Below are 19,971 nucleotides of genomic sequence, written 5' to 3' on the forward strand. Positions count from 1 at the left end.
CTAGCTCTTTGCTACCAAAAGTGTGATCTGAATCAGCAGCATCTGTATTACCTAGGAACTTTTTAGAAATGTGGATTCTCAGCCTCTATCCAGGCCTCCTGAATCAGAACCTGCATTTTAACAGGATCTCCAGGTGATAGGTATGCACTTTAACATTTGAGAAACACCAGGCCAGATCAATGATTTTCAAGCTGTTCTTTTTTTTTTTTTTAAGATTTTATTTATTTGACAGAGAGAGAGAGGACAAGCAGGGGGAACATCAGGGAGAGAGAGAAGCAGGCTCCCGCTGAGGAGAGAGACCGACGTGGGGCTTGATCCCAGGACCCTGGGATCATGACCTGAGCCGAAGGCAGATGCTTAACCGACAGAGCCACCCAGGCGCCCTCAAGCTATGTTCTACAGAGATTCTGAAGTCTGCTCAGGAGCTGCCTAAAAGAAAGACATGCTAAGAAAGCAGAGCCTGGCAGCACCTGGGTGGCTCAGTCAGTTAAGCATCTGACTTCAGCTCAGGGTCTTGGGATGGAGCCCCATGTTGGGATCCACGCTCAGCGGGGAGTCTGCTTCTCACCCTTGGCCTCTTCCCCTCCCCTTGCTCATGCTCTCTAATAAATAAATAAAATCTTAAAAAAAAGAAAAGAAAAAAAAGCAGAGCCTGCATGGCTCTGGGCCTTCCACCTCACCAAAACTGTACTAGCTCCAATTTTATCTGTTTATGAGATAAAGTTCTATATATCATTTGGAAAAGAAGTGTTTCACTGTGGGGGAAATTTTTTTAAACTACTGAGCTACCTTACTGGTATTTTCTCACAAGTTTTAGAAGGTTCTCCAATGCTTTGTTTTGCTAGTTCACATATTAAAAACCACAAAATTCCTTCCACAGCCTGTTTAATTCCCTTCTTCTACTTTGCTTGGATATCCACAAGCATCTGCTAATCCTGGGTGTGGGAAAAAGTATGTGGTGGTTTGGCTCACTATATATTTTCATTTCATAGAAATAAAACGGTCTTGGACCTTTGTGGCGTGAAGATAAAAATATAGGCTGGGACACTTGTCCTTTTTCAGTTCAGGGCTCTATACCACACACAGTAGTCCTAATCTTTTTGGGTACCGTGGTCACAGAGCTTCTACTGCCCAAAAAGAAAATTTTTGATTTAATCACAGATAGAAATAAAGATCCTACAGAACTTTGAGCATACAACTTTTAAATAATCTGAATGAAAAATTTACAGGTTACTCACATTCCACTCACACTGGTGTTTGCTACAGTTTCTAGTACCTACCTCTATTTTTTGAAAGTTTCTAAGAAATCACTTTTCTTTCATTTTGTTTGTTTTTTAGTTGCTTTCTCTGGGACTGAGTTAGCAGAACATCGAAGAGTTGCCTATTCTTATTCACCAGTTCTGCCTTTGTTCAAAGTTTTAGACCTGGGTAACAGCTATAAATAACTTTATGAAAGACTTTTATTAAAGATAAACTTTATCACCTCCGCTAAAAGAATGCCACCCATGGGAATCCAGGTTCCTATAACTCACCTCTTCTGCAAGAGTCTGGGGAATTCTGAGGTTTCAGTATAGTATAAAATAGGGAAAAAATGGGATTGAAGCAAAGATGATCTCTGAAATCAAACATAACTAGAGTAAAACATTTTACTCTATAGGTCTGTCAGCCATGAACATACCTATTTCCAGGGAGGAATGTCCATGAGTTGCTCCATTGCTCCATCATCTACCATAAAAAACTCTCTGATTGTATTAGTGTAGGGGGGAAAAAACACAGGTTCCACAGGTAATGGCAAATTCATCCAAACTTCCATGTTCAGTTCCACACTAAAACTATTACATATTACCACCAAATGACATACCAGCTCAAAATCTAATCCAGCCCTAAATATCAAGAAGTCAGAAATAATGAAATGGCTCCAAGAGAGTCTCAGTCAAGACTTGTAATCTCCAGCAAAAGGAGACAAAAAAACAATGAAAAAAGGCACATTACCAGTTAAAACAATGAGCTATCATGTAAACACAGCCAGAAATTAAGTTGCTTATTAGAAACTCATGTCCTCCTTTCCCAGATCTCCCAAAAGATAAGAGAAAGAACTGGCTGCAGTAAAAGTAAATCCTAAAAAGGTCCCCATACCCTGTAGCTCAGAACAGTCCAGGAACACACTCTGAAAGCTTTAGTTAAATCCAACTCTTCTCTAAAATAAGGTCTATCTATTTAAAAAATTGACTGTTGGATGTAGGTGACGAGTACACGGGGGCTCTCTGTACTATTCTACTTTTTTTTTTAAGATTTAATTAGCTTTATTAAGCTATTCATGAATTGGGCAGCATCTCATCTAGCAAGTAAGTAGAGGGGAGCTCCCTCTTTGTACTTTGTATTTATGAATTGCATTAAATAAGTTAAAAAATATGTAATATATATCCACATAAAAGTTTACACACCAATTGTTCATAGTAGCATTATTCACAATAGCCAAATAGTGGAAACAACCCAAATTTATCCATCCATTCATCACTGATAAATGGATAAACAAAACACATACAATGAAATATTACTGGCAGTAAAAAGGAATGAAGTACTATTATATGCTACATCATGAGTGAGTCCTGAAAAACATCATGCTAAGTGAAAGATGCTAGTCACATACGGAATGTCCAGAATAGGCAAATCTATTAGAGACAGAAAGTAGATTAGTGATAAGCTATGGCAGGTGGTGGGGTTAACTAATAAATAGCTAAGAGTACAAGTAATAAAACTGTTCTAAAATTGATCATAGTAGTGGATTGATTCACAACTCTGAGAATATACTAAAAGTCACTGACCTATTATATACTTTAAATGGGTGAATTTTATGGTATATGAATTATGGCTCAATAAAGCTGTTAAAAAATGTATATGATAGGGGCGCCTGGGTGGCTCAGTTGGTGAAGCGTCTGCCTTCGGCTCAGGTCATGATCTCAGGGTCCTGGGATCGAGCCCCGCATCGGGCTCCCTGCTCCGTGGGAAGCCTGCTTCTCCCTCTCCCACTCCCCCTGCTTGTGCTCCCTCTCTCGCTGTGTCTCTCTCTGTCAAATGAATAAATAAAATCTTAAAAAAAAAAAAAAGTATATGATAAAAAAAAGAAAAGAAAAGAAAAAAAGATCCTCCAGAGCCCAAACATCCCATCTTTTCCTCTGCTGCTTCCCCAAAATGCTGGAAGAAAACTGTGTGCTTCTGTCTTTTCCCTAAGGCAAATCGGAGGGTGCTTGCTTCGGCAGCACATATAATAAGGCAAATTGGAGGGCAAAAATCTTGCTCTTTCAACCTATGTCAGGGCAAGGAAGAGTTAAGAATTCCATGAATGAAACATACAATGTGCAGAGTACTTTGTTAATAGGGGAAATTGACCTCACATCCACAAATCTTCAGAAGCTGTCTTCATTCAACCTCTTCATGTTCCCTTTCCAGAATAAGTTAACATTAATACACACAGAGCTGCCAAGGTGAGAACCTGGACAACTCTGGCAATTTGGCTGTAATCCAAACTGGATATAAAATTTAATATATTCAATAAGGGAAGAGAAAGAACACCAGGGTCTCAGGAAAACATTTATTTATTTATTTTTAAAGATTTTATTTTTAAGTAGTATCTATACCCAACATGGGGCTCAAACTTACAACCTCAAGAATAAGAGTTGAATGCCCTACTGACTGAGCCAGCCAGGTGCGCCCAGGAAAAAAATGTAAAAACCTACATAGAAAGGACAAAAATGGCCTGGACCTGGAAATGGTACAGCTGAAAACTGGACACGCTATCAGGAGACATCCTGAGAACGCCAATGGTTCTATGACCACATTTTAATAGACAGTAATTATCTACACAAACCATATTGAGTAAAAGTACAGGGAACAAAAATCTATATAATGGACTAGTACCTCCTTCTATTTTTCTTCCTTAAGTAATCTCTACATCCAACATGGGGCTCAAACTCATAACCCTGAGATCAAGAGATGCATGCTCTACTGAATGCACCAGCCATGCGCCTCACCGGTAGCTTGTCTCTCTGAAACACTTAATTCTGGAAAGAAAACTACTGTCCCAAACTCCCTAAAAGGAAAATTTTAATTTTTACAACTTAAAAAAAGACAATTAGCTCTCTGAAGCACATGTGCATAACGAAGCTTATGGAAAGGGGAGGTGAAAGCCTAGACATAACAAGAGGAAATGCTTAAGTTACCGCAAAACCTTAACAAGGAAGGAAGAGAGTCACACCATGCACCACCTACTCAACCATCTTCCAAAATAGAAGCAGCCAGAAGGGCAAGGGCTTTTGCCTCAATTAGGGGATATAGCCACATACCTTGAAGCCTATCTTCAGAAGCTTATGTTGTATGACATAGAACTGTCCTGCCTTGCTTTGCCACATCAAATTGCCACTGCAGCTTTGAAGTAAATATTACCAAAGGGTAGCACTGGTCTTCAGACTTCCTGTCCAGCTGTCCCCCACCTGTCTGCCTATGCTCAGTGTACCACTGCATGGACAGCCTCAGTTTGTAAGAGCAACACACTGATTTGTTGCTACTGCTAATCATTTATTAAAACTCCCAGTATGCTGGGCAGAGACCGTAACAGACATGGATCCCAGCTCTCAGAAAGAGTGCTTTCCCTGTACTCCCATTCTTAATTACTTTGGTGAGGTGAGACACACCTAATGTGATTTCTTCCCATATATAGTTAAGTTCCTAACACCTGGGACCTATATTTAACACTCTGTGGAGCGTATTTGTCCTTCCTCAGCACTCCAACAATTGTAAAGTAGTAACTGAAATTAAACATTTTTAAAGAGCTTTAACTTTCTATTAATGCTTATATATTTAATATAGATACATATATTAGACATGAATTTATCTAAGTCCTTTCTGAACCTCTATTTCAACCTGACCAAGCTGAAAAATAACACCACTAAAACAAGATTTCCTATTTTGTCCAGAACTTTCCTTTGCAGAAAGGATCCTAGTTCCAGTATTTTAGAATCCTTATCATCTCAACTGTTTTTAATCTGGGGAACTCTGTTTATGTCCCTTCAGCTTTCCAGGTGGACCAGGATGACATTCTAAAGTCTTTTCTTCTACATAATTCTTTCAGCAACAGAGTCTATATCAATATACTCTCCCCACTCAGAAAGCCTTTTCCAATGTTATACCTTGTACTGGACAGAGGGCATAACTTCAGTGCTGGCACCACTCTTTCAAATACATTATTCAGAAAAGAGCAACTTTTCTACCTTCAAGCACTATTATAGTGTGCCCTGCCTCAAATGAAGCCTACCTGTCCACGTCCTCCAGATTATCCACTGGTGACCCCAGTCGATCACTAAGCCGCCGCCGTTCTGGTATGCCAACACAGAAATGGTCATTACCAACAGTGATCCTTAAGCTCTGTTCCAAAGAAGAGTCAGAACGCAGACCAGGAGAGCGCCTCTACAAAAGTAAAAGATAATGTTAATAGTCTATAGGGTGGAGACAGCCCAAAAATGTACTCCTCCTTAGTTATAAAGTTGTCACCCAACAAAGAGAGAAATGGCTATGGTAAGCTACTACCCCCAAAATAAAGCACATTTAAAAAGTCATCTATCTTCTTAGATGAAAGACCACACTTCCAACCCTCCCCACCAGAGACCTTTCAGTCTTTCATTTCCTAGTACTGGGCATGGGACGAGAAGAATAAACTGAGTCTGTTCTCAGAATGTATACATTTCTAGTGAAGCAAGCAAGCAATAAAAAATGTTTTTTTTTTTTCAGTACTTCTGATAGCGGAAAGTGCTATAAAATCATTAAAACATGATAACATGGAAGAGATTAAGGAAAAGGAGCTACTTCAGATAGAATGGTTAAAGAAGGCTTTTCTGAGGTGATACTATTTAACCTGACGCTTGAATGATGAGAGGTCAGCCTTGCAAACAGATGGAAGGATGTTTCAGGCAAAAAGAACAAGCTCTGTAATGAGCTTAGCATGTTTTGGGTAACAGAAAGGCAGCCAGTGTGACTGCAGCAAAGTGACAGAAGACAGGCAGAAGCCAGTTAGGAAATTTGGATTTTATTCTTAGTGTAGTAAGAAGCCACAGGAAGATTTCCAGCACAACAGTGATATGATCTGACTACATTCTTCCTCCAGATGCTTGCATTGCTCATACTCTCATCTCCTTCAGGTCTTTATTAAAAGTCACCTTCCCAGGCCATCCCTGGCTAACCCTATTAAAAAGTATTAACTCCTTTCTCTGTTTTTGTTTGTTCTTAGTACTTAATTCTATTTAACATGTCAAAATAATTTACTTCTCTATCTTACTTATTATCTGACTCCCTCTCGCAGAATATAAGCTCTACGAGGGCAGGGGTTTTTGACTGTTCATGTTGTATCCCCAGTGCCCAGAACAGAGCCTAATACATGCTAGATATTTAATAAATACTTCTCAAATGTATAAAATGAAGATTTAAAAAAATTATTTTGATTGCTGGGTACAGAATAAACTGGGTGGTAACAAGAGTGTAAAGGATCCTAACAGACAGGAAGTAATAGGACGTAGACTAGGGAGATGGTAGGAGGACAGTTTGGGGGATGTAGCCTGGAGGTAGAGCTGACAAGTTGGATGAAGTGACTGACAGCTTGGACTTGGGAAAAGGGAGATGATCACTGTTTCTGGCTGAGCAATGGGTGATGTCATTTACTGAGACAGAAAAGCCTGGAGCACTGGAGAAAAGGGAGGTTATGGAAACTAGTATTCAACTTTCTTTGCTTCCTCTGTAGAAGTGCTTGCTTCCTCAGGCTATAGCTGCTCAGCTATGAAAATCTTACAACATAGTGACAAGTCAATTCACCTATGACCAGAGTACGTAGAGTACTCTGACTCCCAATACTTTTAGAAAGCCACCCCACCCATCCCACCTGAGAAAACAGAAACTTTGTCATGGGGTTTAAAGAAAAAAAATTGGTGAACTGAAAATAAAAACCAATTCCAAAACACCAGCCCCAGGCCAGAGGTGGTTACTGTGAAAGGTCAATATTACATCTAAACTAAACTTTTTTTTTTTTTTAAAGATTTTATTTTGGGGGGGCACCGGGATGGCTCAGTTGGTAGAGCATGTGACTCTTGATCTTGGTCATGAGTTCAAGCCCCACATTGGGCATGGAGCCTACTTCTAAAAAGGGAAGGAAGGAAGGATGGAGGGAAGTGAGGATGGAAGGGAGGAAGGAAGAAAGGATGGAAGGCAGGCAGGCAGACAGGCAGACAGACACACAGAAACACAGAAAGAAAGAAAGATTTCGTTTTAAATAATCTCCCCACCCAACCTGGGGCTTGAACTCAAAACCCTGAGATCAAGAGTCGCACCCTCTACCAACTGAGCCAGCCAGGCACCTCTAAACTTCTTAACTTCATGTTCTGTCCCTTTAGCAGGGAAACAAAACCGTTAAAATCACGCGTGCCAGGAACCAGGTAGATATGGACTGAATCACAGCTACACCACTTCTTAGCTAGGTGACATTAAGTTGCTCAAACCTCTCTGGATACCTCAGCTATTCAATAAGGAACAATTTTCACTGCCTCTCCTCAAAAGGTTGTGAGTGTTCAAAGAGAATGTGTAAAGTGAAGGGCCAGGCATAATCCTGCCACATAACTCAGTAAGCGGTGGCAGTTATTACAATGACTGTGGATACGCACAGCTCATTTCGGAGAAGCAGCTCCTATTTGCTAACAGTTTACACCCAAGGTGTCTACGCTGATGGGGTTTAGGCAACCCTAACTGGCCACAAAGACATTTCAGCTTCTTTTCTAAGATCCAAGGGGCAGCTCAGGTCTAAGGGGATACCAAACCACGGAACTCTGAGGCAACATCGACTACTGAACAAGTACCAGGCACACGGTTTGGAGGGCATTCCCCTCGCCCTGGCAAACTTTTCCGCATCTCACCTAGACTGAGAGAAACAGCCTATTCCTGAAATGGTGCACTGCCTCCCGACCAGGCGCCCGTACGGGTCCCGAGTCCGTTATTGTGCAAAAGAGGATCCCGGGGCTGACAGGGAACCTCCAGATTCGGGCGTCGCTGAGGGAGCCCGTGGGGGGTGGAGGGCCCTCGATCCTGGGACTCTGGCCTGGAGGCCTCGGGGCGCCCGTGCTGCGGGAGTTTCTGGAAGCGGGAAGCCCGGGTGAGGGGGCTAGGGTAGAGAGGGAGTCCCGGTCGAGGGGTGGGATTACCCGGCTGCCGCTGTCGCCTGGATGGTCTCCGCGGCCGTCCCGGGCGAAGTCGGCGCGGGACTCCCCTCGGCTGCTGCCTCGGAAACCGGCCGGGCCCGGCGGGAAGAGTCGTCGGCCCCGCGGCGGCGACGGGGAGCCACGACGGGCCCGCGGCGGGGAGGGGGAAACGCGACGACCCCGCGGCGGGGACGGTGAGGCCCGGCGGCCGCGGGGCGGGGACGGGGAGCCGCGGCGACCCCGCGGCGAGGACGGCGAGGCCCGGCGGCCGCGGTGCCCTGAGGGCGAGCGGGGCCGGCGAGCGGGGTTCCGCGACGAGGAGGAGCCGGAGGGCGGCGGCGAGGTGCGGCGAGCCGGGCCTGAGGAGGAGCCGGAGCTGCGGCCGGTTCGCGGGCCGCCCCCGCCGCTCTCTTTAGGCCGGTGCGAAGAGACGGAGGAGCGGGCGCCGCTGCGGTACATGGCTCTGGCAGCAGCGGCCACAGCTGCAGCTCCGACCCGGCGGCGCCCTAGACGCGGGGCCCCAGCGCGCCGCTGCAGCTGCAGTCTCGGCCGCCACGGCCGCCACGCGCCGCCCCCGCAGCCGGAGCCGCCCCCTCCCCGCGGCCCCGCGCCGCCCCTGGGGCCCGGCCAAGCGCGCGGCCGCGGCTGGCGGTTGGACGCGCGAGCACGCGTCCGACACACCCCCCCGCCCTCCGGGGCTCCCCGCTCCTCCACTCAGGGAGCGGCCACAGAAGCCAGAAGTGGGGAGGAGCGCAGAAGCCGGAGCCAGGCAGGGCGAGGGGCGGGGCAGCGGAGCGCGCGACCCGCGCCCCGCACGCTCCGCCCCAAACCGGCAAGATGGCGGCGGGTGAGCCGCCCACTTCCCCCGCCCCCGGCGGCCACGTGACCCCGAGCGCTCCGCGCGGGTAGGCCCTGGCGGAAGAGCAGGGATTAGCGGGAGCTGAACTGGCCTTTTTGGGGATGCTCGAAGCCTGGGGACGTGGCGGGGGCATCTTAGCCCTGCCCCTGTCCCCTAAACTTGTTCATTTACGTAGGGACAATAAATGGTTATAAGTTATGGGAATACAAACAGCCCCAAAACATTAGGTATGGCGAAGGTATGGCAAGAATGACCACCAAGTCCCCGGGCCCCACAGAAGCTACAGCCATCGTTTTACTTTCCATTTTGCCTGAACTCTGGCAATAGAAATTGGGGATGGGATAATGCAGAATGGGGATGGGTTGGGGGACGAAGAGTCAAACCCAAAGCAGACATCAGAGTAATCTGTTTGCTCTCTCAACCAGAATACTTCTGGTCATGGGGAAAGTCACTCACTGCCAAAGGGTCCGTATCATGACAGGAGGCCTGGAGAGTTCCTGTGAGCGATTCAGAACCCCCATTCTATGACCAGAATTTTCCGGGACGCTTCGCTGCAGTAGTCCCCAGTTTCAGCCTGCAAACTAAATGCAAAAGTCAAGAAAATGTTAACACGTGAAAGATGAAAAACAGTGGTCAAAACATGAAAAAAAAAGTTGACCCTAACCAAACTCTTCCAGACGAAACAATGCCTTGACGGTTTTCATCTATCAACTAGAAACACAAAATCTGAAATTGGTATGAAAATCAGGTTTCTGATTCCAAAGCAAAGGCAGAACAAAAAATTTTAAACCATAAAATTCCCATTTTCTAATTTGTTTCCATATTAAATTTAAAATATATCTAATTTCACGTGTTTGTATAATGGCATTTGCTTATAACATAGCTCAGTAAGAATAAATTCTTTTTTAAAATACTTTATTTCTTTTTTAAAAAATATTTCTTTCTTTAATTTTTTTAAAAAATATTTTATTTATTTATTTGCCAGAGAGAGAGAGCACAAGCAGGGGGAGCAGCAGGCAGAGAGAGAGGCAGGCTCCCTGCTGAGCAAGGAGCCCAAGGCAGGACTTGATCCCAGGACCCTGGGATCATGACCTGAGCAGAAGGCAGACACTTAACCAACTGAACCACTCAGGCACCCCAGGCATTTGAATTTTTGATTCCTGACTTTTGGGTTTCACGGCTTAAGGTTTTCATCATGTCAAGGTTATTAGTATATTCCATATATTTTTTTAACACTGGAATGATTCTGTTTTCCAAAGTTAGTTTATCTGGAATTTTATGTGTGAATCCTTATATAATCAATCTATTAAGTTAACATCTAAAACTACTTTTCATGGATGGATAGTCAATTTTGTTCAAACATGAATTGGTATTACCTGTATAGTGGGAAGTAACAGTGAGGGAATGAATGAAACTTGCCAAATGCTCATCATCCACATCTCAGTCCACTTCTGTTTTCTTTTAGTTGTGTAATTTAACAGTGAAGAGATTTTGTTAATGGGATTTCTTTGTGAAAAGAAAACAAAATACCAGTATCGATGGAAATATCGATCACTGAGAAAGTGATGGCTCTTAACCAGAACATATGAGTTATATGTAAGGTTTCTGTACAGTTTAAAACATTTCATAATGTGTCCTATGCAACAGAGACCTCCACTCAGAGATTTGATTACACCAGCTAAATAGCATAAAAGCCCTGTCAGAGTGAAAATGGGGAAAACTCCTGCTCAAAATATAACCTAGAGTCCATTTTTTTAAACAATAAACTTTCTAATTGTCTGCTTCCAAGCAGAGGCAGCCCATGGAGCACATCATAAGGATGGATAACAGCTTCTATAGATGAAAGCTCCCGGAGGTACAAGTCACATGATACTTGTTTTAGTTGTTTTCCAGAAACTAAGAGGCCCACTGCTACCCAGTTCAGATGGGTCAAGACCTTCTTACTGGGCTTGCGCAAATGTCCACAGGTGACCTTTTGACATGGAGGAGACTGAAATCTCCACCCCCTGCTCATGTCAATACACCATCTTTGAACAGGCGACATAGGAAAAAGCATGACAATGGACTGCGCCTGCATAGATCAACAATTCCTTGACCTTTAGTCACTCTTTCTAGCTTCCAATCCCATTCACCCATGCTCTCCCTAAAATCGCATAAATGTTCAAGACCCCTTCTCACAAGAAGGGAGCTTTGAGACTTGTTCTCCCATCTCCACATTTGGCTGCCTTGCAAATAAATTCCTTTCTCTGCCACCTATCTGCAAGTCTCAGTGATTGGCTTGCTGCGCATGGGGCAAACTGAACCTGGTTAGGTAACAACTGAAGGGTGACAGTGTATGTAAGTTGAGCTGCCATATAAAATAGTCCAGGGGCGCCTGCGTGGCGCAGTTGGTTGAGCGTCTGACTTTTGGGTTTTAGCTCAGGATGGTGAAATCCAGCCCAGCCTGGGGCTCTCTGCTCAGAGCCCCAGAGTCTGCCTAAGACTCTTTCTCCCTCTCCCTCGGCCCCTCCCCCTGCTCTCTCTCTCTCTCTCTCTCTCTCTCTCTCAAATAAATAAATAAATCTTAAAAAATAAAATAAAATAAGATAGTCCAGAGAAGATGATTTTAGTCATCTCTGGCTTTGTGACATCAGGAGATCTGGGAATCTGGCAGACCTTAGCAGGGTGCATTGATATCTGTGTTTCCTTTCATTTGGGGCACAAGGAAGGATACTCTCTTCCTTCTTTCAGAAAGGGGGCCATGTTACTATTTCTAACCACTATAGACTGTGAATGGAAGCACTTCCGGGCCCAATCAGGAAAGAATAGTTGTAAGATTTCCATGCTCTCTCCTCCCTTGCTGTGGCAACTGAAAAGCCACATGTTCCAGATGGTACAGCCTGTCAGCCTGGGTCCCTGAGTGACTGTGTAGAGCAGAATACCACACCCTACCCTGAGTTGAACATATACCATGAGCATGAAATAAAGCTTTGTTGTGTAAAACACTGAGATTTTGAAGGATAATTTGCTACCACAGTATAACCTCCTGAATGTGACTATTATGAAGGTGTTTTTTGGTGGTTTTGTTTTCTTCTCATTTGTATTTTCTGACTTTTGGGTTATTTATATAACTTATATAAAATTTAAAAACCCATTAAATTACTTTGATGAAAAAATAATTTAAAATATGTGGCACCTGGCTGACTCAGGTAGAGCGTGCAACCCTTGATCACACTTCATGAGTTCAAGTCCCACGTTGGGTGTAGAGATTACTTAAAAATAAAATCTTTAAAAATAAAATAAAAATAAAAAATCTGCCAGAAGGCTATGCCCTGCCTTTATTAGCCTATATATGAATTTTGGTTACCCATGCTGAAGAAAATGTTAATAGGTGTTTACAGATACTTGGAGTCAATATATATATTTTTTAATTTTTAAACGTTGGGGCACCTGGGTGGCTCAGTTGTTAAGCGTCTGCCTTCGGCTCAGGTCATGATCCCAGGGTCCTGGGATCGAGGCCCACATCGGGCTCCCTGCTCGGCGGGAAGCCTACTTCTCTCTCTCCCACTACCCCCTGCTTGTGTTCTCTCTCTCGCTGTCTCTCTCTCTGTCAAATAAATAAATAAAATGTTTAAAAAATAATAATAAAATAAAATAAATAAAATTTTTAAACGTTTATTTATCTTTTTAGTAATCTCTATATCCAATGTGGGGCTCAGACTCACAACCCCGAGATCAAGAGTTGCATACTCGGGGTGCCTGGTTGGCTCAGGTGGTTAAGTGTCTGCCTTCGGCTCGGGTCATGATCCCAGGGTTGGGCTCCCTACTCTGTGGGCTTCTCCCTTTCTCCCTCTCCCTCTGCCTGCCACTTCCCTTGCTTGTGCTCTCTCTCTCTGTCAAATAAATAAAATCTTAACAAAAAAAATCTCTCCTCTTTAATCCTTCTCTAATACTGAATAACTATTTTTATCAAGGGATTTGGCCTCCATGGGATAAAATTGGAAAACACTTCTGCTTCCCCTTCATATCTTCCTTCCGCATAGTTTTTCCCATGCCCTGCATGAAACCTCTTGCAGATCCCTTCACTTGTTAAGTATTTTTCAGTCACAAGAGTAGTCTTAACTGCAGTAGTGAAAATATCTTGTCCAGGGTAACAAGTACAGCTCTAAACCTCATTCAAGCTAACGGTTCTCCCCTTCCCCAGCTCTTGGCGGCTACAGACGTGATACTTACTGTGCTGAAGGGAGGTGTGCCAGGCTTCTCCACATCCCTGCCTTTACTCCTCAGTGTATATTTGTCCTCTCTCGCTGGCCAGCTGCTATTTCTGAACTGCCCTCCCCCAGCATTTGGTGCAGGAAAAGAAGGGATTAGGGGGAAAGGGCAGTCTTTCCTGGATGGTGCAGGATACTGTCATCTTCCAAATTTCGTTCCCTGTGGGCATGGAGGATTCACAAATGTTGGCTCTTTCTCTCCTATGTCACCTTCGTAGGCTTTTTTCTGACTCTCCTGCTGGGACCTAGGTAATGCCTCTTCTCTGGTTGACTGCCTATTACTTTTCTCCCCCCAGCCCCTGGCTCTGTAGAGCTTCATCCACATAAAACTCACTCTCTCCTGCGTCTCTTTCCTCTCCTGGCACATATCACGGGAAGGATTCATTGATTGATTGATCGATTTTAAGTTTTTGTTTAAATTCCAGTTAGGTAACATACAGTGTAATATTAGTTTCAGGTGTACAATTTAGTGCTTCAACATTTACATACAACACCTGGTGCTCAGCACAACACGTGCCCTCCTTAATCCCCATCACCTATTTTCCCCATCACATCACCCACCTCCCCTCTGGTAACCGTCAGTTTGTTATATAGTCTGTCAAGAGTCTGTTTCTTGGTTTGCTTCTCTCACTCTTTTTTTTCCCTATGCTTGTTTGTTTTGTTTCTTAAATTCCACATATGAATGAGATCATATGGTATTTGTCTTTCTCTGACTTATTTCGCTTAGCATAATGCTGTCTAACTCCATCCACCTCGTTGCGAATGGCAAGATTTCATTCTTTTATGGCTGAGTAATATGTATATGTGTATACACACACACACACACACACACACTACATCTTCTTTATCCCTTCATCAGTCGATGGACATTTGGACTGTTTCCATAATTTGGCTATTACACACAATGCTGCTATAAACATTGGGGTGCATGTGTCCCTTTGAATTAGTGTTTTTGTATTCTTTAGGGTAAATACTTAGTAGTGCAATTGCTGGGTCATAGGGTAGTTCTATTTTTTACTTTCTGAGGAAACTCCATACTGTTTTCCAGAGTGGCTGCACCAGTTCACATTCCCACCAACAGTACAAGAGGATTCCCCTTTCTCCACATCCTCACCAACACCTGTTGTTTCTTGTGTTGTTGACCTTAGCCAGTCTGACAGGATCCTTTTAAAATGATTCCAGGTTGGTTTCCTTCTAAGTGCACTTGGCCCACAGGACAACTTATGCATCTTGCCCTGCTGGCAAGGGCAGGGCCGCTCATTCTCCATGCCACATACCTTACTTGCCATCCCAGGGAAGCCAGTCAGCCCGCATCTTGCTTTTGGACTTCATCAGGTGAGAGTTAGGATATCACTCCCTATGGACTGCCATACCCCACACCAGGAGATATAAGCCAAACGTTCTGAGAGGTGCTAATGGAGCCTCCAATTCACCTGGCTTTAGGCAAAGGGGACAGCCCCTCTCCCTCCCCAGAGTGGCAGAAGAGAAAACTCAGAACCCATAGGTAACTCTCCAACACAATCCTCTTTCTCTCTTTTTTTTTTTAAGATTTTTTATTTATTTATTTGACAGAGAGAGACACAGCGAGAGAGGGAACACAAGCAGGGGGAGTGGGAGAGGGAGAAGCAGGCTCCCCGCAGAGCAGGGAGCCCGATGCGGGACTCGATCCCAGGATCCCGGGATCATGACCTGAGCCGAAGGCAGTCGCTTAACTGACTGAGCCACCCAGGCGCCCAATCCTCTTTCTCTTATACAAACTGTAGAACATTAGTAAAGCTGGCAGACTTGGTCACAGTCTCTTCTCATCTCCCTTTGAGGTGGTGGTGGGGGCAGGGGTACCTGGGATCTATTGTGTTGCTTTTTGCTTTTGAGGCCTTTGCTGAAACTCCAAAGACAACAGGAAGAATCTGATTAACATCCTGTCACAACTGTTGTCTGTCATCAATTCAAGAAACTCTTACTAGATGTCTGGGTTTTTTTGGTTTTTTGTTTTTAAGTAGGCTCCATGCCCAGCATGGAGCCCAAAGTGGGGCTTGAACTCATGACCCTGAGATCAAGAATTGAGCCAGACCAAGAGTCAGGTGCTTAACCAACTGAGCCACCCAGGTGCCCCCTCTAGCTTTACTTCTGATGAAAATAGTGAGATGGGTTTACACACACACACACACACACACACGGGGACAAATAGCAATGACAGATAAAATTTGAAAAGGGAAGGGGCACCTGGTTGGCTCAGTCAGTTAAGTGTCCAACTCTTGGTTTCCAAGAGATCAGGTCATGATCTCAAGGTTGTGAGATCGAGCCCCACATGGGGCTCTGTGCTCAGTGTGGAGTCTGCTTAAGATTCTCTCTCTCCCTCTCTCTTTGCCCCTCCCCCCACTCTCTCTCTCAAATAAATAAATAAATAATTTTTAAACCTTTGAAAAGGGAAAAGAGACCTAGGCTTTAAAGCCAGATAAAGCTCCCCTATGAATATGCTCAAATCTCACAGACCCCCTAGGCTTTGAAATAAGTCTAAAAGTAAGGGTAGCAGTTAGAGATTCCACTCCTGTGTATGGAGATATAAGTGCGTCCCAGGAGGTGGACGATCTGGGACAGGTTTTCAGCTTGAAACAAAGGACAGTCCCACCCTTACATGCAAGCTGAACACAACTATTGCCAATCTTCAGCTTGGGTTTATAATTTTATCAGAAGCTGTGTGCCAAGTCGGTGTGAGGACAAAAATGTTGACAGTCCTTAGTTGAGAACTGAGCCTAGGCACTTGCTGCTCAGTGAATGGGATGGCAGGACTTTGATATCACTAGTTTCTATATACTAGCAATAACCAATTAGAAAATATGATTTTATGTTAAACATGGTGGATTCAATCCATGCATTATCACTATTAAGTCCCTAAACTCCTCTAAAATGACAGTAAAGGGGGTGCCTGGGTGGCTCAGTCATTAAGCGTCCGCCTTCCGCTCAGGTCATGATGCCAGGGTCCTGGGATCAAGCCCCACATCGGGCTTCCTGCTCAGCGGGAAGCCTGCTTCTCCCTCTCCCACTCCCCCTGCTTGTGTTCCCTCTCTCGCTGTGTCTCTCTCTGTCAAATAAATAAATAAAATATTTTAAAAAAATAAAAAAATAAAAAATAAAATGACAGTAAAGGGTTTCACTTGTCTGATTTTTAAGGCGTATCCTCATACATGCAACCTGTAAGTGTGAAGGACATAATGCCAGGTGGGGTGGAATTTTGATCAGTGAAAGGCAAAAGCCAATGAATAATTTTCTTCCACTTCTTCCATTACCTCACCTCTCCCAGGATGGTCTTGAGAAGCAATTTGTTTATTGAGGACACAGTCCCCAGATCCAGCAATCACTTTGATTTAGCGGCCGAAGCTGATAAAACCATCCTCTTGTTGGTTCTCCTTTCTTTCCTGCATCACTCTCCTTGTCCCTCACACCTGTTCCCTGGACTCCCTAATAATACAATGACGCTCTGGTTTCTGGGGAACCAGGCTAAAACAACTGACAAGGAAAAGATCAATATATTTGACTTCATTACAATTAAGAACTCCTGCTTATCAAAAGACACCATTAAGAGAATGGATTCAGAAAAGGTATATGCTGCAAAGAAAAGGGACTCATAGCCACAATATATAAACAACAGTTGTAGTACAAGAAAAAGACAGACACTTTGATCAAATTATGGACAAAATACTTGAGTAACTGATCAAAAGTGGAAATCCAAATGGCTAGTAAACATGCAAAACCTCACAAATAATCATGAGAATGCAAAGTAAAACCATGATGAAATACCACTTTACACTTACTAACAGGGCTAAAATTCCAGATGTTGGTGAGGATATGGAACAAGGGACATTCACATTCACTGCAGTTGGGAGTGTAAGTTGGCACAGCCACTATGGAAAACAGTTTGGCATTATCTACTGAAGTTGAAAATGACTATACAATTCTATTCCTAAGTATATATCCTAAGAAATGTACGTGCAGGTCTTAGAATTACTGTACCAGGAGATGTATATAAGAATGCTCACATAAGGGTTGCCTGGGTGGTTCAGTCAGTTGAGCGTCCGACTCTAGATTTCGGCTCAGGTCATGATCTCAGGGGTGTGGGATCGGGCTCTGTGCTCAGTGGGGAATCTGCTTGGGATTTTCTCTCTCCCTTTCCCTCTGCCCCTGCTCCCGGTTTGCATGTTCTCTCACTCTCTCTCTCTCAAATAAATAAATTAATCTTTTTTAAAAAAAGAATGCTCACAGAAGCTTTATTGGTAATAGACAAACAGTCCACATATTCTTCAACAGTAAAATGGATACATTTTGGTATGTTTATAGAATGGCATACTATACAGAGTTGAAAATTAACAAAGTACTTAATTCAATAACATAAATAAATCTTAAGAACATAACACTGAGCCAAAGAAAATAGTTACAAAACTACTACATACTGCATGATTCCATTTATAAAACATTTTTAAACCGGCAAAACAAAACTATAGTGAATAGGAGTGCATTCTTAGGTGGCTCATTAAAAAGAAAAGCAACCTGAAAACCATAAAAATCAGCATGGTGGTCATCATAAGTATGGTAGGGAGGGTGCTGTGATTCAGGAGAATGAGGAGGGGTTTCTGGGTGTTGGCGTTGTTCCATATCTTTACTTGGGTGATTGTCCACAGATAACAGCTTTTAGTAAACTTAGTAAACTGCACATTTATGTTTTATGCACATTTAGGTACAGTACAAAAATTTTTACAATATAAAAGTGTTAAATTTTTACAATATAAAAGGTAGCCTATGAAATTTGAAGTCCAGGTAGTATTATTTGTGTGCTAGCAAGCAATTTATGTTCCTAAGATGTGGTAGCAAACCCCCCAAATGGCCCCTATGATCTCTGTCTCTTGGTATTCACACCCTTGTATAGTCCCTTCCTATATGGTAGCAGGGTTGGTCTGTGTGACCAATAGAAAACACTGCTTATAAAATAATTTTTTAAAGATATTATTTATTTATTTGCCAGAGAAAGAGAGAGAGAGAACACAAGCAGCAGGAGTGGCAGACAGAGGGAGAAGCAGGCTCCCCGCTGAGCAGGGAGCCCGATTTGGGATTCGATCCCAGGACCCCGGGATCATGACCTGAGCTAAAGGCAGACGTTTAACCAACTGAGCCACTCAGGCATCCCTGCTTATAAAATAATTTGTTATTTAATTTTATTTTATTTTAAAGATTTTATTTATTTTTTTATTTTTATTTATTTGTGAGAGAGAGAATGAGAGACAGAGAGCACGAGAGGGAGGAGGGTCAGAGGGAGAAGCAGACTCCCCGCTGAGCGGGGAGCCCGATGCGGGACTCGATCCCGGGACTCCAGGATCATGACCTGAGCCTAAGGCAGTCGCTCAACCGACTGAGCCACCCAGGCGCCCCTATTTATTTTATTTTTTAAAAAAGATTTTATTTATTTATTTGACAGAGAGAGAGGGAACACAAGCTGGGGGAGTGGGAGAGGGAGAAGCAGGCTTCCCGCTGAGCAGGGAGCCCAATATGGGGCTCGATCCCAGGACCCTGGGATCATGACCTGAGCCGAAAGCAGAGGCTTAATGACTGAGCCACCCAGGCGCCCCTTAAAAAATAATTTAAAAACTAACATTAACAGGGGAACCTGTCTGGCTCAGTCGGTAGAGCATGCAACTCTCGATCTTGGGGTTGTGAACTTGAGACCCATGTTGGGTGTAAAGATATATAAATTTGATATGCAAGTCATTTTTTAAAAGATATTTATTTATTTACTTGAGAGAGAGAGAGAGATAGAGATAACAAGAGAGAGAGTGCGGAGTGGGGGCAGAGGGAGAGGGAGAAGCAGGAGCCCAACATGGGGCTAAATCCCAGGACCCCAGGATCATGACCTGAGCTGAAGGCAGACACTTAACCGACTGAGCCACCCAGGTGCCCCAAGATTTTATTAAGTAATCTCTACACCCAACCTGGGCCTCAAACACACAACCCCAAGATCAAGAGTTGCATGCTCTTCCAACTGAGCCAGCCAGGTGCCCCTAAAGTTGACTTTTATTTTATTTATTTATTTATTTATTTATTTATTTATTTATTTATTTATTTAGATTTTATTTATTTATCTGACAGAGAGAGACACATCGAGAGAGGGAACACAACCAGGGAAGTGGGAGAGGGAGAAGCAGGCTTCCCACGGAGCAGAGAGCCCGATGCGGGGCTAGATCCGAGGACCCTAGGACTATGACCTGAGCCAAAGGCAGATGCTTAACAACTGAGCCACCCAGGCACCCCTAAAGTAGACTTTTAATAATGTTAAGGAAACTGTAGTATTGGTAGTATTTTTATAAGAAAAATCATGAAGGTGCACTTTAAATACATAAGGATTGAAAGGGGTGCCTGGGTGGCTCAGTCAGTTGAGCATCTGCCTTCGGCTCAGGTCATGATCTCAGGGTCCTGGGATCAAGCCCCCGTCAGGCTCCCTGCTCAGCAAAGAGTCTGCTTCTCCCATTCCCTCTCCTTCTGCCCCTTCCCTGAACTCATGCTGTCTCTCTCTCAGATAAATAAATAAATAAATAAAATCTTTTTTAAAAAATAAGGATTGGGAAATACCAATTTATAGTCACTG

General features: G+C 43.7%; 1 protein-coding gene across 3 annotated transcripts in view; it reads right to left on the minus strand.

Annotated features, from left to right (window-relative positions):
- ZNF318 (zinc finger protein 318) overlaps positions 1-8,760 on the minus strand; it is a 43,945-nt gene extending 35,185 nt beyond the window's left edge. For 2 of the 3 annotated variants that reach the window (XR_004676741.1, XM_034991800.1), the window contains exons 1-2: positions 8,235-8,760; positions 5,312-5,463 (exon numbers count right to left, since the gene is read on the minus strand). Coding sequence is in view for 2 of the 3 variants with exons in the window: in XM_034991800.1 (XP_034847691.1) it covers positions 5,312-5,463; positions 8,235-8,690 (608 nt within the window). In the remaining variant the exon portion in view is untranslated. The remainder of the gene's footprint in view (positions 1-5,311; positions 5,464-8,234) is intronic. The other variant, XM_034991799.1, reaches the window with a different exon arrangement.
- Between the last annotated feature and the right edge of the window lie 11,211 nt (positions 8,761-19,971).

The sequence above is a fragment of the Mirounga leonina genome, unplaced genomic scaffold (genome assembly GCF_011800145.1).
Source record: "Mirounga leonina isolate KUSES-001 unplaced genomic scaffold, KU_Mleo_1.0 Mir_53, whole genome shotgun sequence".
Classification (NCBI taxonomy): domain Eukaryota; kingdom Metazoa; phylum Chordata; class Mammalia; order Carnivora; family Phocidae; genus Mirounga; species Mirounga leonina.